Here is a 26,441-nt window from a genome sequence, read left to right as displayed (position 1 = left end):
GGGGGGGGGGGGAGGGGGGAGGGGTTGCTGCACACAGCGGCAGCTCTGCATGTCATCTTTGGCACACATGACATAAATTCATCATCACTGGCTTAAAAGGGAAAGAAATCTTAGGCTAGGAAATATCCCAATCAAAAGAAAAAGTATTAGTTCATGAAGCACACTGGCAAAGAGGGGGGTTTATAAATCTAGGGTTCAACCATCTTGGGGTCACTAAGATGTCAGTTTAGAGAACCAGTAGTTTCTCCTTCAAAAATAAAAGGGGGGGGGATGTGAATGGCACTAAACAAAGTCGGGGGGTGGGGCAAGGGCACACAGTCTGGGAGTGGGTGGGGCATGACACAGGGCCCCTAAATAGTTCCAAAAGGTTCACCATCATTGTTCTAGACCACCCAGAAAATGACTGCATTTGTACTACTTTCTAAAGAAAGAACGTTCTGCAAAATAGTATGAATAGATTTGGGAGAAGGGCAGAAAGAGTTGTGTATCTTACCTGATTTCTGGTTCCTGTCAATAAGAGGGAGGGTACTATCATCATAAGAGTGGCTGCTTTGGCTCCGAGAAGCATTATTTAGATTGACCTAGAGACAAATGTACAATTCATACTTACTTAATTTATAAACTTCTGAGTTTACGGTACACTATTAACACAACTACCTTTACAACATAAGTTTCCTAGATTAAAGTGGCAGAGATAATTGTCTATAGATAATTAGGTCAAAGTTTGAATGACTATTTCTCTTTATGATCTACACTGATTCTGCAGAATAAATAGCTTTGGCAAACTGCAGGTTAGAAAACAGACTTAAACCAATTTTTTCATTGACTCTATTGTAATAGGGATATTCCTTTATAATAGAAATGTTACACTAAGATTAGTTACTTTCAAGGCCACCACAATATGAAAAAATTGAAAATGATTATTCTCTCTCAAATGAGGAGCTAATGAGAGAAACTTATAAAAAGTAGGGACTGCTAGGGTGGCTCAGTGGATAGAGCTAGGTTTGGAGATGGGAGGCTTTGGGTTCAAATCTGCCCTCAGATACTTCCTAGCTGTGAGACCCTGAGCAAGTTATTTAACCCCTACTGCCTAACCCTTATCGTTTTTCTGCCCTGGAACCAATACTTAGTATCAATTGTAAGACAGGTTATGGTTTTTATTTTGAAGGGTTATAGAAATAATTACTTTTTCAATTACTGGCAGAGTCCTAAATAAAGAAGAGTATAATTGTGATAGCAGAACAGAAGGAACACAACGAATGAAGAAAAGACAGTAAATATAAGCAACTGTCCTAGTTCCTAGACTGTTCAATACCTGAAAGTCTGATTTTTTCCATCCTTCCTTCTCCAGTGGCTTCCGAAGTTCCTTGTACCCCCAGACTGTCTGTAAGACAAGTGCTGCTGCCCGAACCTCCTTTTCAGATCGACTACTATAATAGGAAAAAGATACCAAAATAATGCATGAAAGTAGGAAAAGAAAGAACACAGTCCTTCCCTTCCCAAAACATAGGGGTTATATGAGCACATGCCACAATGGTCCAGGTCTAGTTTATTGGATTAATCCATTACTTTGGTTCCTGACAATGGTATTAAAGAAAGTAGAAGACCATGACAGTTGTCCTCCATGATATCTACATCTATCTTAAAAGGTCCTTTTCCCATTAATCAGCTTTTGGGGGGAATGAAACTCATTTTACTTCGAAGAAGACAAAGAGACAGAAGAGAGACAGAGAGTGTGTGGTGGGGAGGAGAAGGGGGATGCCACTGGCATGGTGGCCTTTGAAGGTGGCCCAGAGAAGAGTCAAAGTACAAAAGTAGAAGGAAACAAAGAAGGTGCCTCTGAGAACCTCTATATCACAATGGAGGTCAAGACAAACCCTGATTTGTTGATCAGCACCAGCTTCTCAATGCCCTGGGTCTCTCGGAGTTTCTTGGCAGCCTCCAAGTTCTCTGCAATAACTTCATTGATAGTATTCAGAACTGAGACCACAGTATCCTCTGAGAAGTTTCGGGAAGAGCCCTGCTGACCTGGCAAGTTCTTGACCAGATTGGGGATCGCGTGCTTCCCTATAACATTGAAAGAGAAGACCAATGAGGAGAAATGCATTTCAAAAAAAGGCCATTGACAAAAAAGGCCACAGACTTCTGTATTCAACTACACTAACCACAAGAAGCTGTCATATACTGTCCCAATTAGATATTCTTTGTTCTTCCACAATTATCTTCTTGCAAAAGGGCAAGGGACCCAGAGGCACCATGGGCTTAATCTGCTTGGCTGAATGAGTAGTGCACGTCCCCTTCTGCAGACTGTCTAAGGCAGGGGAACTAGGTCTTGCGCGCTTTGTTCACACTCTCTTTAGAGAGTTGGCTGTCATAGCCCAAACCAGCTTCAGAGATCCAGCTTCACAAGCTTACATAACAAAGGTCTTCTCCCCAGCCCATCTTACCAATCAGTTCCTTATTTCGTGCATCCACAGCCAGATTGCGCAGCGCTCCAGAGGCGGCTTTCACCACTCGTTCATGCTCATTGGTTAAAAGGTCAGCAATGGCAGAGAGTGCCTTCTCTTGACGCAGAGCTGAACGGATGTACCGGCCATACTACAAAGTATCCAATCAACAAGCATTTTATTAAGTACCTACTATGTACCAGGCACAGATTAAGCACTGAGGATATGAGCTGGAACAATGAAACAATTCTTATCCTTGAGAAGCCTTTATTCCAATAGAGGACACATCATAGATAAGTAAAACATAATGGACATCTACAGAATATACAACCCAAAATGGATATAAGGAAGCAACTATTCATTAGGTGTGATCAAGAAAGGCTTTTTGTAAAAGATACCCCTTGAGTTCCATCTTGAAGGAAACCAGAGGCCAAAGTGAGAGGAAGGGAGTGACAAGTCAGACCTGACTTTTAGGAAAATCATTTCTGGTAGCTCTAAAAATGCGTAGAGTAGGGAGGGAGCTTGAATGAGACTAATAATAGGCAAAGTGAGGGTGATGGGGATCTGAAGAAAGGTGATAACAGTATGAGTAGCCAAACAAAAAAAGGTGTGGAGACACATAAAAGATTTGGGAAATGAGGGTGAGGAACCAGAGATGACACTGACATCATAAGCTTAGGTAAATGGCAGGATGGGGATGCCCTCCAACTGTAATAGAGAAGTTCAGAGGAATGGAGGCCAAAAGGTGAGTAAAAGAGGGTAGTTCAAAATGCCCAGTACACAACTGGTGACATGAGATGCCAGGGAAGGAGAAAAAAACCATTCCAGGCATGAGAGGTAGCCATTACAAATGCAGGAAGCATAAGATGGAACAGCACATGAGAGGAACGGTAAAGGGGTGGGAAGTGTGGTAGACAACAGAAAACAAAGAGGAGAGCAAAGCAGAAGACAACTGAAAAGGTAGGAAGGAACCAGGCTATGAAGAAATTTAGATTCTAAAGGGAACAATGCTATATTTGGTCCTAGAAGTAAACAAAGAGCCCCCAAAGTTGCTGAGGAGAGGGGACAACGTGGTCAGATCACTTGGACAATGAGTAATGAAAGTGGTGTGGAAAGAGACTCAGGCCAAAGACTCCAACTAGAAAGATATGTGATAGCCCAGACAAGTGATGAACTAGGTGGGTATCTACAGGGAATACAGCTTAAATATGTTGTGAAAGAATAAATGATGGCAACAGACTCAATATGCAGGTTAAACGCAAGTGAGAAATCAAGCATGGCAGAAGGTTGAAAGCCTGGATGCCTTGAAAGACAGTGATACCCTCTACAGTAATAAGAAATTTCAGAAAAGAGGAGACAGTTTTGAGGGAAGTTCTGCTTTAACTGCCTAATAATAGGGGCAACCTGACTAAGAAGTCAGGAAGGACTGGATCAAAGGCAAGAGGAAAGGCTACCTTTGAGTGCTATGAGAAGAAATGGGGAAAAAAGAGAGAGCTCTTGGAGGAAGCTTTAAGAAGAATAATAGTTTCATTGTGGAAGTGAGGACAGTGAAGCCATTAGGAATCTATATGCAAAAGAACTGCCTTGCTGAAGTGAAGGCTGTTAAGATTGAATATCATAAATTTGAAATGGACCCAATAAACAGTTTTGAATTTTTTCCAACTTCACCCAGTAGTACATGAATAGGAGCAAAAGAGGTGAATGGTGAAAATATTAAGGTTAAGGTTTGGCAAGTCATGATTGGCAACAGAACACAAAAGCCCAGGGTGAAGGGTAACCAGGAGGGTGGTCAACAAGATTCAAGGCTCCTGAGAAGTCAAGGAAGATGATGCTAATGAGCTCTGATACTTAAGGGCTCCTTTGGTAACTTTGAAAGGAATAGTTTTAGTTGAGTGATAAAGTTGGAAGAAGCCAGATTACAGAGGGTTTAGGGAATAAGAGGACAAGAAAAATCTATTCTTCTATCTGGTCAGAAAGAATGTTAGGCTTTAGTGATGATTTAAGGGTAGTTACAGTCTGTAAGGCAGTCAAAAGACCATGAGAAAAAGGCTGGAAATTATTATATGTTATAAACTCCTTTTTTCTTCTACTCTACCTCCACTCCAGGAAGATTACTTACCGTCCATCGGCCAGCACACAAATTTTGGATGGCTCCAGCAGAGGCCTCCAAGATGGCAGGGGTCCGGCTCTCCTTAAGAAGAGAGATATATATACGGACCACCTCAGGTTGAAATAAAAGCTCATAGCCTGCATAAGAGAGGGAGAAAAGATATTACAATTCCTTCCCCAAAAGAGGTCTCACTTTGATGAGAAATGATGGCAAATAAAATAAAATACATTAAACTTCCCCAATTCATAAGGCCAGAAATTCATATGACCATTTCTATTGCCTCTTGGAAGTAAGACTTCTAAAATAAAAGTGGGGAGCCTGGAGCAATGGTGACATAGATAATAGTCATACTTTTTTCTTTTCTATCTCATGATATTCCTCTCTTTTTTACCTCCAAGCATATATGTCTTAAGCCTATCAGTGACATTTTAGCAACTGTTTTTTTTTTGGCGCTCAAAGTTAAATAAGTTACTGGCTACTGGCCCTAACTCAAATCAACTCAGTTCAACCTTCTACCCATTCTTACACTTGCTTTCCTAACAGATATAAATTCCAGTAAATAAACCTCAACATCTGGTCAACACAATAAGAGTTGTGAATTTGGGCCTGAGAATGCTTATGAGATTTTATTCTACTTCCAAATCATCTTCAATAGCTTAGCTAGAAGCCATTTAGGATTTTTTTAGAGTCAATACTATAGTGTTTTGCCATATAATAGGTACAATCATGGTGAAAGTAAAAAGAACACTAGTCTTACGATCAGGAGATGGGTATTTATAACCCATCTAGGCTGTAAAACTTACTGAGCTGTGTGTTTTTGTGCAATTCCCTCTTCACAGTGACTTAATGATATCTTTCAATCTCAATTTCCTGAAGTGTAAAGTGGGGATAGCTCTTACACAGATTATTTCAAAGGTACATTGTGAGAAGATGCTTGAAAAACTTTAAAAAGCTACAGAAATTCAAATTATAAAAGTCGATCACAGATCTAAAGGGGAAAAGTTTCCAAATTCTGTAAGAAATCTATACAAACAAAAAAAAATACAAGGAAATTTCAATGGCTGTGAGGAGGCACTAGCAGCAGGTGGTACTATAAATCAAAAAAGACCTAATGCAGGAGTTGGCACTTCAGATACACTTTTAAGAAAGCTAAATTCTAAACACAACCCAGGCATTCCAGGTATGGGGGCACAACTTTTATAAAGGCATGAAGATAGGAAGTAGAATGCTGTATATGAGAAACATCAAGTAGGGTGGCTAAACCACAAAGCATGTGAAGGAGCAAAATGTGTAATAAAATTGGAATGGTGGACAAGTATCAAATTGTGGAGGGTTTTCACTTCTTGAAGAGTTTGCATGTTATCCTAGAGGTAAGAAGACATGGTAGAATCAATATGGTCATAGGGCACTTTTGGGAATATTAATTTGGCAATTATGTAGAAAAAGTATCAGAGAAGAGAGACTGGAGCCTGAAAGAACAATTAAGATATGGTTACAATGGTCTAGGATTCCTATGAAGTTAAAATGTCCTAATAAAAGGAAAGTGCTTACCTCGAGCAGGACTAGTTCTTTTGGGAAAATCCACTGTATCTGCAGTTGGGTCTTCAATGGGTTTTTTCCCTGTTTAAAAGTAAAAAAGGGTAAAAGGAGATAAGAAAGCAATCAGTCCAAACATGGCCTTCTTCTTATTCCTCCCTTCCCTCAGAGTGTGGAGGAGCCAGAGATTTTCCTTCCATAGACAAAGACTCTTTGGAGAATAAACCAAGAGCAAAAGAAAGCCAAAGGTACTTGTTTCTCCTAACAGAGTCATGCAAAGACAAGGATAGTGGTGTGGACCATAGCCATATAACTATTATCACAGCCTTAGGTGCTGCCAGGAAATAGCATGCCAAGAGCCATTAGTTGAACCTGTTCATTGGGCTCTCCATACTGTATTTCCCCTGCATGCACCCAAAGGAAAGGATTAAGAGGGAGGGACTAGAAAAGCTAAAAACAAAACATGCATATTAGATGTAGGCAAGGCCCTCAAAAGAATCCACTCACCTCTGGAGAACCACTCGTCTTCCAGTGCAGCACCCAAGTGGAGAGAGGAGGAGAGACAGAAAGGGAAGAAAATGGAAGGATGACAACAGGACCACAATCAGGCAGGAAAGCACAGACAGAAAAAGAACACAGGTGAAAAGGGAAGAGTTGGGGATGGGGGAATCCCCAGATGAGTAGGATTCTCTTCCCATCACACTACCCTAGTCAAAATCATTGCCACTCCCAGGACAGCAGGGACAGACATAATAGGGGAGACAGCAGAACAGGGAGGCTATTGCAGCGTTCCAGTCACCCAGATCCTGAGCTGCTCAACTTGTGGCTACCATCAGGGGAGGAGAGTGCTCCTTTCTTTGCCATTCCCACAACAGAAGCAGGGAGTGGGAGCTAGGCCTCACCTTTGCCCTTCTTAGATCCAAAGCAGCTGGCAGCATGAGGCCCTGTGTTGTTGGCAATGTTAGGAGGACTTTCCTGGTATCGCTCTGCTTGTGGGATCTCTCGGTGGACTTGATATGACAGGTTCCGTAGAAGGCAGACACAGTTCTCCACCAGCTGAGGGAACAGGGAACAGTAAGGAGCCAGAGAATAGACAGTAAAGATAATCTAGCTACCCAGAAGATGTGAGTCATAGTAGACTATGTGTTGTATGACAAGACCTCAAAGGTTCTGCCTAGGCCAATACCTCTAGGGGGCTCTCAACACATAAATGCCAGACCTAATTGCCCCAAATCTTTTGGGAGATGAACAACAACATGAACCTGAATTAGCCTGATCATGTAACTCAATTCTGTACTTCCTTCATGCTTCCAGCACCCCAACAAAACAAAGTCCTCTATTATATTTCTTAATCAGAAAAGTAGGAAACCACCTGTCAGAGGAGGAACAAATAAAAGAGGGGAAAGTGGGTCATCATTCAAAGGTTGGAGTAGATGAGTTATTCAGACACGTGGGGCCCTCTAGGGCCCAAATGTTTCTGTAAGGAGAGCACCCACACCACTATCTTCTCCAGCCCCTTTTTACCTTGCTGTCTGAGTCTTTTTGTCCAATCTCTGCCTGAACAATGAAGATCAGGGCATCCACCAAGCCATCACACTCCCGAAGTTTTCGGCGGGCTTCACTGCGTTCTGAACTGACATTCCTATGGGGAAATGGGAAGAGTCTAAAACTTCCCAAATTCAGAAACCCTCCCCCCTTCTACTTTTTTAAAATCTGAAAATAGCTCTTCCCTTCTAAGTAACAAGTTAAAATGCCTGGTCTCTTCTGTAATAAAATTTAAATTAATCTATGTTCAATCTTCAACAGTATAGATCACAAGCTACCAAGACTTTATTCTGTATGATTCTTGTCAATGTCTTTGTCTAAATACATATTTAGCCAATGTGCTAGAAGCCTTCCTTTTGTTCTTTAATGTTCAGTAGGATTCAGTACCATTCAATTTTCCCCATCTTAAAATGTCTGGCTCACCATCTGATGACACAAATATCCTTATATTTGCTTTCTTCCATCTTAGAATCAATACTCTGTATTGGTTCCAAGGCAGAAGAATAACAAAGGCTCAACAATGGGGGTTAGGTGATTTGCCCAGGGTCACACAGCTAAGAAGTATCCTGAGACCAGATTTGAACCCAAGACCCCCTCTAGGCCTGGATCTCAAGTCCAGTGAGCCACCTAGTTGCCCCTTGTATTTGCTTTCTTGCAAGTCAGTGTCAGTTATACACTATTGTCTGCTCTTTAGGTCACCTATAATTCATGATTCTTTGAGACCATAGTATTCTATGAAATGTAGCATAATCAGGGAGATACTGCTATTAAGATGGAAATTAGTGACAGGAAGCAGCTTATGATTATTTAGAAGGCTGTATAACTTCCCAAATACAATCCAGCTGAATCTTCTCTCCTGATCAATTTAGACTGTAGTTCACCTGAAGCTCCTGCCCAAGGTACTGAGGGGTATTAGCTCAAAGAGTTAACTTCCAACTACATGTCAATTTGAGCAATATAGGATTTTATCCAATTTTTCTTTCCTTTGTGGGTAGCTAGGCTGATCTAGCTTTCCTGATTGGAAGATGGACCTTTTAATGAAGAGGTCCTGAAGATTTAAGACCACTGATAAACTAACAATCTCATTAGCAAACAAGGGCATTTATAGAATCTCTTCCACAACATGGAATTCTTTCCGTGTAGACATTAGGTAGCATCTTCCATAACTTTAAAATACACTCTCAGTTGAAGTTGAGTGTCTCCCTGTTTTATGTGTCACTTGAATTTGAAACTTAAATCACTGAATAATTGTCTTCACATCTGTCATGGAATCATGTCTGATTTTAATATCTATATTGAACTTTTTGAGAAGAGGTTTTGTATTTTGCACTATAAAGATAAATATTTTTTGTGTAAATCAGACAAGCAGTGGCCACTTCTGTTCTCAATACAGTCAATCATGATTGTAAATATGTTGTGAATGGTCTGCTGGAGAATAATGTGGAAACCTGACCATTTTCTTCTCAGATTGTTCAACACTGACATTTGACATAGGCATAAAGACCAATTTCAAAAGATTTATATGATGAAAATATAGGCATATGGACCAGCAGCGGAACCTGTTGTCTTCCCAATTGCTTTTTCTGGTAATTATATCCTCTGTGATTTTTCTTTTAGAATCAGTTAGTCAATGAACATTTAGTAAGTGCCTACAACATGCCAGGGACTGTGCTAACTGCTGGGGATACAAAGAAAGAAAGGCAAAAGACAATTCTTGCTCTCAAGAAGCTCCCAGTCTAATGGGGACAATGTGCAAATAATTATGATCCAACAGGATAGCAGCACTAGGATCAGGAAAGGCTTTTTTGTAGAAGGTGGAATTTTAAATGGAACTTAAAAGGAGCCAGGAGGAGACATTCCAGGTATGGGGAACAGCCAGGGAAAAGATGACGTGCCTTGTACAAACACAAGAAAGGAGGCTAGTGTCAAGAAATAGAGAGGAAGAAGAACATGGACAGACGTGGTCTTTAGAAAGGTCAGTCTGAAAGCTGAGTGGAGAACAGACTGTGTGAAAAGACCCATGGTAAGGAGACCAGTCAACCAGCAGGCTACTACAGCAATTGAAGCATGATGTGATGAATGGGGAGCTGAGAATGACACCTAGGTTGCAAGTTTGAGGGACTGGGAGGATAGCGGTGATTTCTCTTATCCCTAACTACCTCTAAAATCATGTTTGCTCAAAGATTTTTTTATTATGTTTTTCATCTACTTTTCCCAGTGTCATATCCCTAAACACCACTGCCCTATCACATTCATACCAACGCAGTAGACTCCAAAGCTAGCAGTTTTATTAATGCTGCTCATTTTAATCAATGATCTGTTCCACATTGCATCTCTGTTATCCAGTTTTAATTACAAATACTCTGATCTGATGAAGCTCCATCTTCTTTTTCAGTAAGGTTTTCCAAATTCTCTCCTACTCTAAGAAAGTGTTATCTTTAGCAACGTTCATCTGATAAGAAGATCCAGAATTTGCTGCACAGAGCTTTTTATTTCCATTTTGCAATTTCCTCTCAACTTTTAGTTGAGATGAATTTCTCTAGGAAATGGTGGTATCTGGGCCTTTACTTTTGCTCATTTCTCCTTTTTTCAGAATTCACAGCTGACCTACCTCAGTTTCGGAACTGCTGCAAACTGTTAAACCTTTATTGATCACAGTATTGTGTTAAACATAAAAGATGAGTTGGAAATGAGTCTCACATCTGTAACTAATCATTTTCTGTCAAGAGAAACTATGACAGTGTCTAAAAAACTTTTAGTCTCATTTTTTTAATCCTGAGCAACACATTTTCCCCAAGTGTTTTTGCCTTCATCTCCTCTGTTCACCAATTTTGTCACTAAGTACAAAGACATGCATTTAAAGTACTCCAAAAGTTTCAGTGCATCTTTAAGTTGAAGTTGAAGATTGCACCAAGACTTCTGGAATACTTTATATATTGTTGTCAGTTTAAATTTCTTCTAAGAGGAGAATCTATTAATCATTATTCTATTTATCTCTAGTTTGATCTTTGGTTTTCGCTTATAATAAAAATGTAAAGATATCTTTTGGCACAGTTCCCCCAGTTATCAACTCTCTGGTTACTGGAAAAAGGATTAATGAGTGTATGCTGCCTAAAAACTGTGGTTCTTAGAATGAGAATGCCATGGTCAACTTTTAGTAACAAGTCTCTCCACAGGTAATAAGGCTGGCCCTGAAAACATCTTGTCTGACTGTAAGGACTGTACTCAAATGCTTTCTAACTTTTATATTCCACTGGCAAAGCTTTTCAGTACCAGAGCAGGAGTTTTTGCTGCCTAACAACAAAGTATATGACATATGGATAGTTCTTATAGCCTCTTGTTACCTGAGGCAGCCAGCTGTGTTGGTGAGCACTGACTCCCATTCAATATGACGAGGTTTACAATCTTCATTGGGCTCCCGCTCCCAGCCAGAATGGGGGATGATCACTTCATCAGTCAAGGCATGAAGTGCATGGTCCACAATCTCCATCTTGATAGAATCATGAGATGAGAGGTTCCAAAGTGTTCCTGGAAAATAAAAGATCATAAAGACCTAGTAAGTTACCTCTTTAGCATTGCTTTCCACATATATACCAAGCCAATAGAGGACTTTTGTGCCCAGTATGCTATCAATACTGCCATTTCCCAAAAGTGAGATCCTCCCCCAAAAAGGAAAACAACTTGGGAGGGAGGGAAAGAAGGAAGTAAACGTCTTTCTCCCTTTTGATTAGAAGAAGATTACTAGACTGGATAATTCTCCTTTAGCCTAGTGTTTACCTGTGATAACTTCTGTGAGGTCCATGTCACGGGCCTTTCGAAGAAGACGAACAAGAGCAGGAACACCATCACAATTCTTTATGGCAATCTTGTTGTCCTGGTCCCGACCAAAGGAGATATTCTTGAGAGCCCCACAGGCCCCATGGTGCACCTCCTTTTTGGGGTGGTCCAAAAGACCCACCAATACTGGGATACCCTTGAGTTTCCGCACATCGGTCTTCACTTTATCATTACGATAACACAGGTGCTGCAAATAGGCAGCTGCATTGGACTTGACAGCATCCAAGCGGAAGCCCAGCATGGCAATCACCTCTGGCAATTCTGGCTGCCTCCAGTTGGGAGGTGGAGGACCTCCCTTTCTCAGGCTGTCCAGACTTGCTAAACTTCCCCTTTCATGTTGAGCCAGGGGGGCCCAGTAGTATTGGTCTGGGGGCACTTCCTCACCAATTATATCTTCATAGCTCCTAAATGATTTTAGAAAAAAGTAAACATTAACCAATATGGTCTAGTCTCTTCTGAATATACCATCGCTGAAGAATGAATTAGGAGCACCTGGTAGCTTTTTGTATTCCTAAATCTAACAGACAAACTAATGATCTGACTTGCTTAATTGACAATGACCAGATTCTCTTAGCACATAGTGAAAAGGGTATTTTTAAAAGGGATATGTTAATTCAACATCTTTAAAGTTCCTAAGCAAACACTTTTATTTATCTACTGCCTAAGTGGCACCTTAAGTGAATGGCATTGTCAATGAGCAGAGAAAATGAGGCTAGTTTTAACTTACTTTAAACCTATACAAATTTAAGGAAACAGCAGGCAGATGAAATGATGACTGAAGAGCCCATACAAAAATTCAGGAATGGAACTTACAACCATTAACTAACTACAACAGGATCTAAAGCACTTACACAGGAAACAGCTGAAAGGATAAGACCTCTTAGCATCCTTTATATTCCACCTCCACCCTATCCTTGAAAATGTGAAGGACCCAGAGAATTGCCATATGATAGTAAGGTCTAACCTCAGTGTCTGTGTTATTTTTTGTCACACATCCCCATCCTTACAATTTGTGCTAGCAAGCAGCTCAGCAATGTACAAAGCATGGCTCAAATTGGATTTCTTTTAAAAAATTAATTCCTTTTCCATACATTTTGTTCAAGTGGAGCCCTCCTCAACAACAGCAGGGATGGATAGATGCCTGCCCACTAGTACTAGTAGCAGGTGCTTTTTCCTTAACAGTAAACCCCAAATCTAAAGCAATGGAAAGAAAGTCCTGGGACTTCAGTATCCCAAACCAACCACTAGAGGGCAAAGCTGTCACATGATTACTTATTCATAACCACCAGGAAGAGATCCAGTCACTCCAGATATCTGGGTGAGCTCATCTCATTTCTGGGCTGCCCCTTGGAGAAACGAGAACCCATTGTTTGGATCTCTTACAAGAGGCCTACCATTTTACATGAGACTCGTGGCCACAGTTCTGTTCCAGCTTCACAGGAACCCCACAACTTGGCCTGTGCCAGAGACTTCCTAATTTTGCCTTCAAGTGTGGCCCTTCCATCTGTAGAGGTCATTGTCCCCTAAAGGTCAGTGAACTTGACCATCTGGCCCAGAGTCATGCAGGTCATCCCCATGTGACAAGACTAAAGTGCTCAGCGCCTGGGTGTGGGCCCCCTGATCAGAGTCCCAGGCCAGAATAAAGGCCTGAGCACAAAACAGTCAATCCCATCTGCCAGGGAAGCTGCTGAGAATCAACTCACACACACACACCTTTTAGGTTGCCATTCAGACACATAAATTCTTGAGAAACATATAAATTCCCAGATTGATTAGGAGCCCCACATAAGGCATTGGTAAAAAAAAAAAATGTATATAAGAAGGGGAGAAGGAAACAGTCTGTCACAAAATAGATTTTGAGCAAGAAGAGTTATTATTTAGCATGTACGCTACTTTGAGGAACTAGATGAAAAATCTCTTCCCTGCACATGAAAAAAGTTAGTTAACCAATTCGGTGTCAGCTAATGTAGGCCCAGAGGTCTCCTGACTGCCCAGGCCAGGGTTTTTTCAATATGCTACTTTGCCACACTGTTTAGACTTTGACCTTGTATCACTCTCCTAAGACAGAACAGGAAGCAGCAGAAATGTTCTTGCTAGACAAGCAGGTTTTTAATCCAAAACTATACTGGCACACATCCAGACACTGGGCCCAGGAACCCATCTCTTTACATAAACTTTTCAATCCACTCACTATAAAACAGAATAAAGACTATGGTCCACACCCTCCTAAGGGCAATCACTTCTCACAAAAGAGAAATTCAGGAAATAGCCTGGCCCCTGGGGCCAACACCCTGGGGAGGCTCCTTCTTAGAAGCCCACTACTCACCCAGCTCTAGGTTGCACAAACTAAACCTGGTGTCCCTCTATGAATAATGGATGCGTCAGAGGAGGGGAAAAGACAGTCCAGAAGATAGAGAAATGATAGGTGACTCAGGTTTGGGTAAGAAGGCTTCCCTTTCTTTGACCCCTTCCCAGAGAAATCAGAAACAAAGGCTTGCTTCAGATGGTCCCAGCCCTATGGTAAGACAGAACACCAACTGATACAGACATACTTCTAATTCTAAACTAATTCAGTAGCTGCTATGGGTAAGGCCCTCACTGGGGATGGAAAAACAAAAGTAAAGTACCAGCTCTCAAGCTTACATTTTACTGGAGAGTTGGGGGGGGGGGGGTGGCGCCGAGAAGAGTTGTGTGAGAGGGGCAGATAAACAATTCAAGGTGGGATCCACAATCAGTGAAAGGTTCCAAGGAATGCTACACCCAAAGATGGCAGTTCAGAAGCTGAAGGTTAAATACAAGGATCTAAAAGATAGGCACAGTCAATACATACTTTAAGGGCATTTATACATCAGGTTTGGGGAACAGCCCAACCTGAGTTTACTTAATTTAGAGCATCATAGCAGAGATTTAGAGCTGGAACAGAGCTCAGAGACAAGCCCTAATATTACAGATGAGAGAACCAAGGATCAGGAAGGTTAAGTGACTTGCCCAAGGTCACAGAGCTACTATGGAAAAATGGAATATGCAACCAGGTTTTCCTGATCTCAGGTCCAACATGTTCTCCACTATGCCATACTGCTAAGAACAAGTATAGGTCATATAAAACAAAAGCAAAAGTGTAAAATGGTTCTAAGAGTCCTAAAACTCAATAAGCTGGTGTAAACAAGGAAAATTAAGGATAACCACAAACAACTTGGGTGTCGAAGCTATCTGTGGAAAAAATAAAATCTAAGAAGGGATAGGACTGCTATTTGAGATGTATGGAATGATGATGGGGAAATGGAGAGGTGCTGAACTTTCACTGGGTTTCTGCCTAAGGAGAATGATCTTTGAACTGGGAAGGACAGAACAAAAATGTTAATAAGGAGTTGAAATACTAGATAAGGAGGAAGATAGTAATAAAACACTTAATTGCCCTTGTTGACTTCAAGCCACCAAGCCTAGAAGAACTCCATCACATGACACAGAAAGAATAGTCAGAGAGGATAGCTGAACTGATGTCCCAATTTTCAAACAAAGGCCAAGAAAATGAAGTCTGAAAACTATAGGGTAGCCAGCTTGATTTTGGTTCCTGGCAAATTCTTACAATCTACTATGAAAGAGATAGTTGGCGAACATGTAGAACAGGGGGCTATATACCTTGAAAAGGTTCCTAGATTGGCAAATGAAGAGCTAATGCTAGAGATATATTTACCTAGATTTTTGCAAACACTTGGCAAAGATACATCCTTGTGAGGAAAATGGAAAGGTGAGGGCTAAAAAACCAGTATAGTTAGTTGTTTTATTTTTTTAAAGTAGGGGATGGCCTAGCACAGAATTAGTGTTGGAAGGGACCTCAGAGTCTGATCCCATCTACACCATACTTAACCAAGTAGTCATTTATTAGGCAAGCTAGGTAGCACAGTGGACAGAGCTCTGGGCTGGGAGGCAGGAAACCCTGTGTGATTCTGGATAAGTCACTTAACTTCTGAGTGCCTCAGTTATCTGATCTGTAAAATGGGGATAATAAAGAGCACCTATCTCCTACGGTTATTGTAAAGCTCAAATGAGATAAAAGTTGTTAAGCACAGTTGACACATAATAAGTGTTTGCTATTATTATTCTTCAACCTTCACATGAAGATTCAGTAAAGGGGTGGGGAACCTAATTCCCCAAATAGTTCTATTTGACTTAAAACTAAAAGTTCTTTGTTATACGGGATAACTTTTGAAAACAGAGGTGGGGAATGATACAGGTGAAATTTTAAGCAATATGAAACCAAAAAGATGTCAATAAAAATCTTTAAAATTTTTTTTCAAAAAATAGAAAAAGTCATGGTCAATTTACTTTATTAAAGCAGAATTAAGGAATGGTCTACAACCATGCTGAAAAACAATTTGGGGGGGTAGCTGGGTAGCTTAGTGGATTGAGAGTCAGGCCTAGAGATGGGAGGTCCTAGGTTCAAATCCAGCCTCAGACACTTCCCAGCTGTGTGACCCTGGGCAAGTTACCCCCATTGCCTAGCCCTCACCACTCTTCCACCAAGGAGCCAATTCACAGAAGAAAAAATTTGGTACTATACTTTTAAAAGAGACTAATTAAAATGCCAGTAATCTTTTAATCTGAGTACCATTTATGACATCAGAGAACAAGGTAAGCATTTCCATTTAAAACCCCAATATGGATTTGTTCTCCTGTTGTAAGGGAAGGCTTCCTATTAGGATAAAGAGTTGTGGGAGAATTGGTGAGTTGTAGTAGAAATGTTCCCAAAAAGGCAAGAAAAGAGCATCAATGATGTATTTTTTCAAATACACAAAACAAAACAGAAAGAAGTTCAGAAGGAAATACAGATAAGCAGGTCGGTTTTGTTACTATCATGTTAACATACACTGGAACTGACCCCCCAACATAATAAAAGCTTACATATATGATTCTTTTCTTTTCTTTGTATGTTCTAATGTTCATGTTTCTTGATGTTTACAAAGTTCCCAACGAAAGAAGAAACATGTTTTTTTTTAAAAAGCAAAGAGGGGTCTTCCCATCTCATTGGCCTAGCCCTGCAGTTGTACCCCAGATTGAAAAATACTTTTTTAAAGACAGAATGAGCACCTCCGGGAGTAGTTGGAACAGAGCAGTGCAAGTTCCCCATAGCATATACAAACTCCCATAAGTTAACAATTAGGGCAACCATTGCTACAAGAAGGGTATCTAACAAGAATGTCAGAGCCAGCAAGATGTTCCATGTTTCCCTGCCCTGGAATCACATAGGATTCCTTTCCATCTGGCTGCCTACCTGAGGCGTCGGCGGGGGTCAGACGGTGTCCCAGTGCGGCGGGCAGTGCCATACTCGGGCATCATACCATAATCCAGATCATCATAGCCCATACTGCGCTGGTCATCCTCCAATCCATAAGGTTCTGGATGGAAGCGATGCAGATCCACACTACTTCCACCCACTCGGACTTGGGGTTGAGGCCCATAGACATCTTGCCTGCTGGGGGCCCGATAGCCTTCCATAGTGGGGCGGTACCGCTCCTCAATTCGCGTCACCCGGGACAGGCTTCCATAGTTGTCACCGCCGCTGGGGTAGCCATCTTCATAGTGACGGCTATAGCCATCTGGCGGATAATGGAAGTTCCTGGGGAGAGTGGCAGTGCCCGCCTGTCCTACATAAGGGCCAGGCCCCCCATTGCCATTCTTGCGGAAGTCACGACCCAGGGTTTGGATATAATTGTTAGAAACTGAAGAGCCATCCACAGGAAGCCCATCTGGTCCCATTGGGACTGGCTGCACCGTTCGTGTTGTCACGGTTTTGACTACTTTCTTAACCTTGAAGGGCAGAAGAGACAGGTGATAGAACCAGTGAAATGACGAAAACCATCCCAGAGCTGAAATATAGGCTGCTCTGAACTGAACTGAAGGGCTCACAGTTGGTGGGGTTTTTTTTTTCCCCTTTTTCTGTTTTCTTCCCCCTTCTTCCTGCTGAGCTATAGTGGGTGGTTTTTTTTTCCTGCCACAAAAGGGCAGCAACACCAAATAACTACATAAATAAATAAAGGCATTAAATTTTTTTAATTTAAAAAAATAAAAATAATTTTAAAATTATATACAATACACCAAAGTACAAGGGTTAAAAAAAATTATATATACAATTATATTATAAACGAATTATATAATACAAATGAATAAATTATAATTAATTTTTAAAACAAAAACCATATTTAATTAAAAACAACAACAAAAAAATATACAATACCCTTTAACTTGCCCCTACCCCCCAATAAATAAATAAATACATTAAAACTTAATTCTCTTTTCCACTTCCCTTTAATCTACCTTTTTGAGTATAATGCTCAGCAGTATAAATGCTACTCTACAAGAAACCCTTGTGGTTTTTGCCAAATTAGGAACTTATAGAGTTCCAGATTATCTCCTTGTTCCTATGTGGCTTGTAATTTTTTTCTCTGCACTGTAAGGTCACAACAAAGGAGAATGCGAGCCGACATACAAGTTCAATTGAACCAGATAGTACATCACTTACAAGCTCAAATGACAAAAGAGGATTCCCCCCTGTCTTCGGGTACAGGAACCTGCTTTGATTTGTAAATTTTTTCTTTTTCTTAGAATTTTTTCCTTTCACATTTTTTTTAATATTCTATATTTCCCTCAGAGGTTATCTTTTCCTTTTTATTTTCTTTGGACTCTTTAATGTTTTGAGAATTGATTCATATACCTTATGCCTTGACCATGTATTCCTGTGTGATTCTCATGTGTATCCCTGTATTTTCCTCAGGGGGGAATGTAAAGTTGTTCTCCTCTGGGAGGGGACTGTTATTTCTGTGAATTTGGACTTGAATTTGACCCTAATTTAGAACAGAAGACTACCTCCCAGAATCCAGAAGACGCCATGAAGATGCCTGCAGAGACCACACACTGCACCAGAAGATCCAGAGTGAATTTCGAGACATGTCGAATTTGAACTTTTGTGTGTGTGTGTGGGGGATGTATTTATTTTGAATGGACACTTTTATGCCAGAGAGGGGACTGCCCCCTAAATGGTTTTTGTCAATGCAAAGAACATTGGTTTTATTTTCTCCCTTTTATTTCCCTTTTATCTCTGAATTATTGTAAACTTTAATTTGATTATGTTTTCATGATCCATTGGGGAAACTAGTCTCCCAAAGGACCGGGGGTGGGGGGTGGGGGGGAATGTAAAGTTGAAAAGACCTTGTACCCCTTTAAACTACATTACCCAAACTCCCTTTCACCATACCCATAATTCCTTAAGCTTTTTCCTATTGGTCGTGGGGTTTTCAGGGGCTTTTTTGATATGGGTGTTTTGGGCGTGGTAAAGGGTGAGTTGGGACTCTTTCCCTGTGCTTTTAATAAATCCTTATAAATATCACACTTTGGAGGCACTGAATATTAATTTTAAAACTTACACATTCCAATATACCATCCTCAGACACTCTTACTAGGCAGATGCATTCTCTACCCTGCCAGGGTACTTGGGGAATGAAGGGCCCACTCAGGGAGGAGCTACAGCTAAGAAGAGACCTTGGGTCACTGTCTCCTACCTTTTCACTTCACAATCTACAAAATCTCCCCAATACAATCCTCTATTAGCACTCTCATCCACTTTGGCCAAATGTCATTCCCAGTAACCCCCACCACTCCCAACTTGTCCTTAAGTGTTGACTCACCGTAGTCTCTGTTCGTCGGGTGGTCCCATCATCAGAAGTTTCCACAGAAACAACAGACATCGCTCCCTCAGGATCCTCTTCTGTGTAGGTCTCCACAATTGGCCCTGGTTCTTGCATCCTGGGAATGGTGCTATACAGAAGGTGACTATGGTCCTGCATGAAATAAGTGCAGGAAGTTACTATGATATGCATGGCCCAAGTGAACACTGATGTCATTAGAAAATCCAGCAAAAAGAAATGATACTTCTTCATAAATTCCAAAATGTTTGGGATAGCAATGCTACTCCATTTGTGGAGCTTACACAAAAGCAAAGCTATAGTTTCTTAGGCTCTCCTCCCCTTATGAGCCAGGCTGGAGTTGCAACTCCATTGACCCCTGACTGATAAAGAAGAAGTCTTTCATGAGTAACCCACCCACAAATTAGATCTTTTCATAAGTGATTGGTTTCAAGATGACCATCAGAGAAGAAGCAGTTTTCTAAAAACAGAAGTACAATTCCACAGAAAAGTAATGTTTAAATTGGGGAAGACAAATAGAAGGTGATGAAGAGTACTGAACTTACTAGAATTCATTCTTAGGTATTTAGATTTTTCCAAAATCCTACTTAGTAGAATCACATATCAAGTCTACACCAAATTACTAATATGCTCAAACTAAAATGAAAAGAATGAATGATGCAGGCTCCCTAAATATGGAACACGTTACCTGGGGTCCGTTGAGTTTCAAATCTGAAAATTTTTGCCTCTCAAGGTCAGCATCGCCCACAAACCGGCCGTTCTGAAATGGACACCCATAGAAACAGTTTACTATATTATATATAGTCTTTTCCATATTATCTGAAATATAAGCATCTCCTTTTATTAAATGACCTGTAAGGTCCCTTTGAGCTATAAATCTATAATTTTTATTATTTTAAGTATCCAAATCTCCTGAAATTTTCACCTCACTGCTAGAAATCAGAACTAAGCCTGGGATTTAGGCAGGCTTGGACTACAAGTGTAGTGCCTGGCAAAAAAGCCAGGAACAGAGAGAATGAACAGAAGTTCTCATTTTTGCTTGGAAGACATGAGAATAAGATTTTAAAAGATCTAAACTGTCTCTCTTACCCCCTAACCCTCTCCCCATAAAAAAAACAAACAACAACTTGAATCCATTGTTCCTATGTCATCCTTACTCCCCAGCCCTGTGGGAAACACCCATCATGCCCCTATAACAGGCAGGTCTTTAAAGAAGCAAAGAGAGTATTCTTGCATGCCAGGTGTGAAGGAGAACCCAAATTGGTCTTTAAAGTGCACCAGTCCCCACAGTATGTTCACTACTGGTTTCTAAAACTATTGAACAATCTTTTGATTGAACCCCTTTTCTAGGCTACCTTAGGAAATTTTTTTTTTAAATCACATGATTTCATATCACCTAAAATGTATTTGCTAATCTTTCCTTCAAGGAACTTCATTCTCTTTTAGCCACAGAATAGAATTTAAAGGAAGCTAAAATTCATTAAGCAGGGACAAAAGACCTGACTACTTAGGAAGAAACCCCTATTCCATTATAAACATACTTCAGAGAGAGGAAGTAAAACTGGATTTCTTTCAGTGGAGAGGAAGGGTGTGGTTTTTTTTAGCCAAGTCAAATTCAAAGAAAAGACTATACTTATGATCCTGGAATTCCCCACCATCTCACTGATTCCTACCAGTCCTATTCTTCCCCTCTCAATATGGATCTCTTCTCCTATATTAAACTAGTCCTCTTTTTGCTTCCAAGCAGAGAAAACTATAATCAGTAGGGATTTCCTAACTGGACCCCCATCTTGCCACTTACTTAGACTCCTCTTTACTGTGTATTTTCTTTTCCATCTGCCTTCAAACTCAAATGGGCTATTAGTGGGGGGAAAAAAGTCCAATTGCTCCCACTTGTAGCTCGGTACTGCATATCAAGCAACATCCCACACACACAAAGGAAACTGGACAAAACCCCAGACAGATTATACTCCATTAGGACCAGACTAAAGAATGAGAGAACACTTATCATATTGAATATCATTCCACAGTCTAGTAGAGCCAACCTAAGTTGACTGGCTCCTATGGTGAGAAGGACTGAATAGCAACATGGGCTTCTCTTTCTTCTGTCTTCCCTTCTTCACGAACATGAATCACATAATTAACAAGGAAAGCACGCAAGGCCAGCACTAAGTGGGAGGACCCAGCTGGTGGACACAGACCTATCCCTGAGGACCAAAGTTAAGCTAAAATGACAAGCTGCCCAACTTCCCCAACCACTGAGTAGGCATTTGCTTCCCCTCTCCCCTGAACTGTCCCCCAAGAAAGCTCCAGAAGTTAACACCAGAGGAATCAGAGAAAATAGTCGGTTTCCCTACATAGTTCTGAATTGCAAGCTCTACCACTGGTGGCTCTGCAACCCAAGCCAGAGATATCAGCACAGCAGAACAGACCAAAAGAAGGGTGCTCACCAAGGAGGAGTTCCCAGCACTCAAAGAACACCACCAGGTTCCCCTAACATTCAGTAGGTACCAACCCAGAAGATGCCTATTGCCTGGAAAAGTTTACCACGAAGCACGGGCACCATGGAGAGTCCATCACCATCAGAACAGCTTCCTGGGAAAATCTCAGCTGCTCTGGGGAGCACGTCATGTTCTAGCTGCCCATCTGAGGGGAAGAGGGGTTACCTGATGCCGGCGGGTGAGGGTGCCGTTGGCCATGATAGAGCTGGCATCCTGTGGCGAGACCCGGACACGCTCCAGTTGCGCCGAGACGTGGCGCCGCTCCTCCTCTAATGCCCGGGTCAGCTTCTCAAACTGTGCCTCCTGTTCCTTCACAGAGGCCAAGATGCTGGCGGTCGACTCCACCTCTGAGTCGTCCATGACCCTGAGGGACGGAGCCGCCGCAGGGCAGAGTAAAGGGGAGGTGGATCACACAGGAAGGAGGGAGATAATCTCCCCCCTCACTTCACACCACTGGGAAGGGGTAGAGGAGAAGAAAGAAAAGATCAAAAGTGAGAAAAGATGGAGAATTATCAATCCCAGAGCCAAAGATGCAAACTTTCAGGTTTGTGCCATGGTACAGCAAGAGACTACCACCAAGCTTAGCAGCCCATCACCAGGGTCTGGGCCAGCAAGATTGCTCTCCAATTAGTTTCCCCGGAAACTCAACCAAGAACTAGATAGAGAAATGGGATAAATGTAGCTAAGTAACTCATACAGGTGATAGGAAATTAGGATGTGGCTAAAGTCAGTCCCTGATCACATAAAAGTTAGGCCGCTTCCTAGTTCTGCTGATTTCATAGCAGCAAAAAATTGTGACCTATAAATATATGTCTATACCATATCACCATCTACTACAGGACAAAACTCTCTCAGGAGATGGTGCTATCTTCTCTTCTAGAGCTGGCCTAGCCTTTCCCTGAACTTTATGACTGGAACTGCTGCTGGGGAAGTTTAAGAATCCAAGATTAAAATCCCAAAACAGAATTGGAGCTCTCTTAAAATTCTTCAATTTCCCATTAATCAAAAGGGGGGGGAGGCGCTAAATGCAAATTTAGGTTCTGGATCTGAACCTTTTTTCACTTTTGATTCCAAGATGGTCTCAGGCACAACTGCTGATAAACCAGGAAAACATTTTAACAAAGGAGGAGTAAAAAGTATCTACCAGAAAGACTATATAAAAAAAGGCAAATTCTGGGAAAATTCACTTTATAAGGCAGTTGAGGAACTGGCTTTGGATTCCCCAAACAGTGGTTTGTAACCCTGAGACTTTTCAGGCAATTTTGTCTTTGAAAAGTCAAATGAGAGATAGTCCTTAAATCCTAATCACCCAATCAACATTAGGATGTTTAGGGAAGATTATTTCATATTATCACCATGGCTCTTTCCTTATTGGTTCACATCTTGTATAAATTACCAAATATCACTGGCCCTGTAGGTATCTAAGAGTTACTGCCACAATAACCAATTTTTTTCTGTGAGGCCTGTGTGTGCTGGAGAGAAAAAAAGTAAAGATGGGAGGAGGAATGTCTATGCCTTTCTTCTCTGTGCTCAGAGACACTTTTTAAGGACAACCCCACCCCCCAATCATTCCTTCGATCCACCAACAGCAAAGGTTTTTTTGGCTCAAAAATCAAGGGAGAAGGGCATTAACTCTGCTGGGCTGGAGGATAAGTATAGTCATTTGCTCCCCAAGCACATATTACTGAGAAATTCAAATTTTAAACAAACCCACTTCACCTCTACCCCCATCTCCTTTTACCTCCTTACCCCCCAGAACAGGAAAAGTAAAAATCTCATTAAAACATATCTTTTTTTTTTTTTTAAGTTTCCATACACACCTGTTAAGAAGGGAAGGTCGGATTTGATTGGCTTAACAGAGAACAGCCCAGTCTAGATGCAAAGAATCATGGAAGAAACATCTCAGCCACCACCAGGAGGAAGCAGGAAGGAGAAAGCTGCAGAGATAGTAGGGAGCAAGGGAATGGGAAGGAAAAGAAATACACCCAATAAATAAACAGCAGGAACAGAGGAAGTATCTGGAAAAAGAAACTCTGGGTTTGGAGAGGGAAAAGGAGTTCTTTACACCAATAATTCTTTTATTCTGCTGTTTCCAAACACTTTCTGGCTCTACAGGAGCACACGGGACAGCCCCAGAGCTGGCTGAAACCTGGATTCCAGTCCCATGTTAGTCTCCCAACTTGGGCTGTACCCCCTGAGAATCTGGAGAGACATACAATCTAAGAAACAACTTAACTTTCTTCTGCTACAACCAAAGGAAAAGGGAGCTGCTGCTATCAGCATGTCTTCTCCCTCCTTCCCCTGCCTCCCCCTCCTCCACCCCAAGGTGGAAACTGGAGGGCCTAGTCATGGCATGCCTACAAAGGCGGTTGAGAAACCAAAGCAATTGGGGGGAGGGGGGAGAGGGCTTGTGGGGACTAGCCTTGCCTAGCCTCTTGCCTCAGCTCCTTTTCCCACGCTCCCCAGAGCAGAGCCAGCCCTCCAGGACCAGACTGTGATAGGCCCCATTTGCTCCGCTTTTACCAGTTCAGGGTGTGTGCAGTCTTCAGCAATCAGCCATGCCCAGAGGAGGCTGGAGAACAGGTGCCCTAAAAGTTCTTCCTATGCCAAACACACCTGCTCATTCTCCCAGCACTCCTACTTCCTTCCTTTGAATTCAGTCCTCAAACCCAACACCACTGCCGGCAAACGCCATTTCCTCATTTCTTGTTCTACTTCCAATCCAAGTAGAATTCTTACAGAAGTCCTTCACCTGACCAGGCACCCTCCAGCCTCCTGAATTTTCCTTTACGGCTTTGTCGCTTATCTCTTCTTCTTCCCCCAAGCTGAAGGAAAATATCTTTAGGTAAGTAACCTCCAAGTCATATTGGATTCCCTATACTTGAGTGTACAAAGACAAACCCATTGGAACCTTTAGATGTGGCAAAATCATGGAGAAAGGCAACAAGGTTAAGTATAACAGAACTTCTCCTTGTCACTTAGTTTCAACTGGGCCTCAGTTGCATTTCCTACTAACAGCCTCCACCCTATAATCTTCCTTTGCTAAGAAAAGCCCAAACCATAACTACCATAGTTCATACATACAAAGACAATCCTCCTGGCCACAGGGAAAAATTCTTCACCACAGTGCCATAACAGCTCCTTTTTCCTCCTACTAGAGATCGACTCCAACATGATAATAAGCAGCAGCAAAAACCATAGATGGGCAAACCATGTCAAGAACTTCTGGTTCTAAAAACATTAAATTTCTATAGGCAAGTGGGACCAAGGCACAGATTAGAACAGAAAAAAACAATTAAAAGTCTTAAAGATCTGGATTCTAATCCCTATACTGCCAAGCAAACCACTTAATATCTCTGGGCCTCAATGTTTTCAAGGTGAAAAACTGTGAAGCTAATATTACTTGCTTTATCTGCCTTACAGCATCAATCTTAAATTATTATGAGGTCTATTAGAAAATTCTTATTTCATGAGGAAGCTAGGTGGCCAAGTTGAAAGAGCCAGGCCTGAATATGGGAGAGAAATCCAAGGTTCAAAACTGGCCTCAGACACTTCCTAGCCGTGTGACCCTGAGCAAGTCACTTAACCCCAATTGCCTGACCCATACCACTGCTCCTCTGCATTGGAACCAGTATTTGCTATTGATTCTAAGATGGTAGGTAAGGGGTTTTTTAAGTGAAAAAGAAAATTCATTAGACTAGGAGTTGAAAGACCTACAGCCACTATTTACCGATTGTGTAATTCTGGACAACTGACAACACTTCTCTCTGAACCTTACTTTTCTAATCTGTAAAGTAGAAATGTTATTTTCAGAGGTTATTATGAAGATGAAATGAAAAAGAGAAATGCTTTGTAACTAAAAAACATCATATGAATGTCTGCTATTATTACCCAGGAGATGGACCAGCAATCCATCATTAGGCATTAAAAACAAAAACAAAAACAAAAAAATAATTCTCCAATGCTTATAAAGAAATCCCACTGATCTATGATCACAACTGAAATCTTCCTTTCCAGCTTGGGGGAAAGGGGTGGAGAAGATCAGTGAGAATTGTTGGGCCAGTAAAACAGTCTTTCAGCCTTGAAGACTATCCACCAAGAAAAAGATGAGAGACAAAGTCAATAAGACTTCTGCCTCCACAAATTCAATCTTTCACACACTTTAAATCTGTAAAATAATCCACACTGCTTCAGAGTCTATAAACTTTGGCATAAAATCAGGAAAATCACAGAATCCAAAGTGGAAATGATATCTAGGGTCTATGTAACCTCTACAACTCCCAAAGAGCCATCTAATGAGAAGAATGCCCACTACTTGGTGAGGCAGCTCATTTCACTTGTAGGCACGATCAGAAAAGCTAAATGGACCTCGGTGGCTACCTACTACTCCAACCCACATCTGAAAAAGAGGTTCCAAATATTAAGAAGTCTGTCCTTTACATTAAACTGAAATTCACCTATATTTTCCATCCACAGTCCCTTGGTTCTTCTCACTGGAGCTAAACAGAACAGATCTAATCCTTATCCTACATGACATTTAGAGACTTAAAACTTAAGAACAAACTAAGTCCCTCTCTCCAAATAAACTATTACCTCACAAAATCAGCCTGTTCTTACATATAGTAAAATGTGCAAGTACATTTCCCCCAAATCTCGAAAAGGTAGTTTGTCCAGGCCAACTTTCCAATAATTTTAGAGTCAAATACTTTCAACTTGTGACAGAACATTTGTGTTTTTAAACCTGCAAGGAATCAGCAAAGGGGAA

General features: G+C 41.3%; 1 protein-coding gene across 14 annotated transcripts in view; it reads right to left on the bottom strand.

Annotated features, from left to right (window-relative positions):
• The window catches only part of CTNND1 (catenin delta 1), a 58,234-nt gene that overhangs the window by 5,192 nt on the left and 26,601 nt on the right, over window positions 1–26,441 (bottom strand). For 7 of the 14 annotated variants that reach the window (XM_044681375.1, XM_044681382.1, XM_044681384.1 and 4 more), the window contains 16 exons: window positions 23,497–23,613; window positions 21,842–22,129; window positions 19,864–19,935; window positions 19,158–19,310; window positions 16,748–17,283; window positions 11,416–11,879; window positions 10,983–11,166; window positions 7,618–7,735; window positions 6,996–7,149; window positions 6,601–6,618; window positions 6,109–6,177; window positions 4,567–4,694; window positions 2,448–2,598; window positions 1,878–2,067; window positions 1,316–1,430; window positions 494–581 (listed from right to left, as the gene is read on the bottom strand). In XM_044681375.1, coding sequence (XP_044537310.1) covers window positions 494–581; window positions 1,316–1,430; window positions 1,878–2,067; window positions 2,448–2,598; window positions 4,567–4,694; window positions 6,109–6,177; window positions 6,601–6,618; window positions 6,996–7,149; window positions 7,618–7,735; window positions 10,983–11,166; window positions 11,416–11,879; window positions 16,748–17,283; window positions 19,158–19,310; window positions 19,864–19,935; window positions 21,842–22,036 — 2,635 coding nt within the window. In that variant the 5' untranslated portion in view covers window positions 22,037–22,129; window positions 23,497–23,613. The remainder of the gene's footprint in view (window positions 1–493; window positions 582–1,315; window positions 1,431–1,877; window positions 2,068–2,447; window positions 2,599–4,566; window positions 4,695–6,108; window positions 6,178–6,600; window positions 6,619–6,995; window positions 7,150–7,617; window positions 7,736–10,982; window positions 11,167–11,415; window positions 11,880–16,747; window positions 17,284–19,157; window positions 19,311–19,863; window positions 19,936–21,841; window positions 22,130–23,496; window positions 23,614–26,441) is intronic. The other 7 variants (XM_044681378.1, XM_044681379.1, XM_044681381.1 and 4 more) reach the window with 3 other exon arrangements.

Source organism: Gracilinanus agilis, chromosome 6 (assembly GCF_016433145.1).
Source record: "Gracilinanus agilis isolate LMUSP501 chromosome 6, AgileGrace, whole genome shotgun sequence".
Classification (NCBI taxonomy): Eukaryota; Metazoa; Chordata; class Mammalia; order Didelphimorphia; family Didelphidae; genus Gracilinanus; species Gracilinanus agilis.
This window is presented reverse-complemented; position numbering and strand designations above follow the sequence as displayed.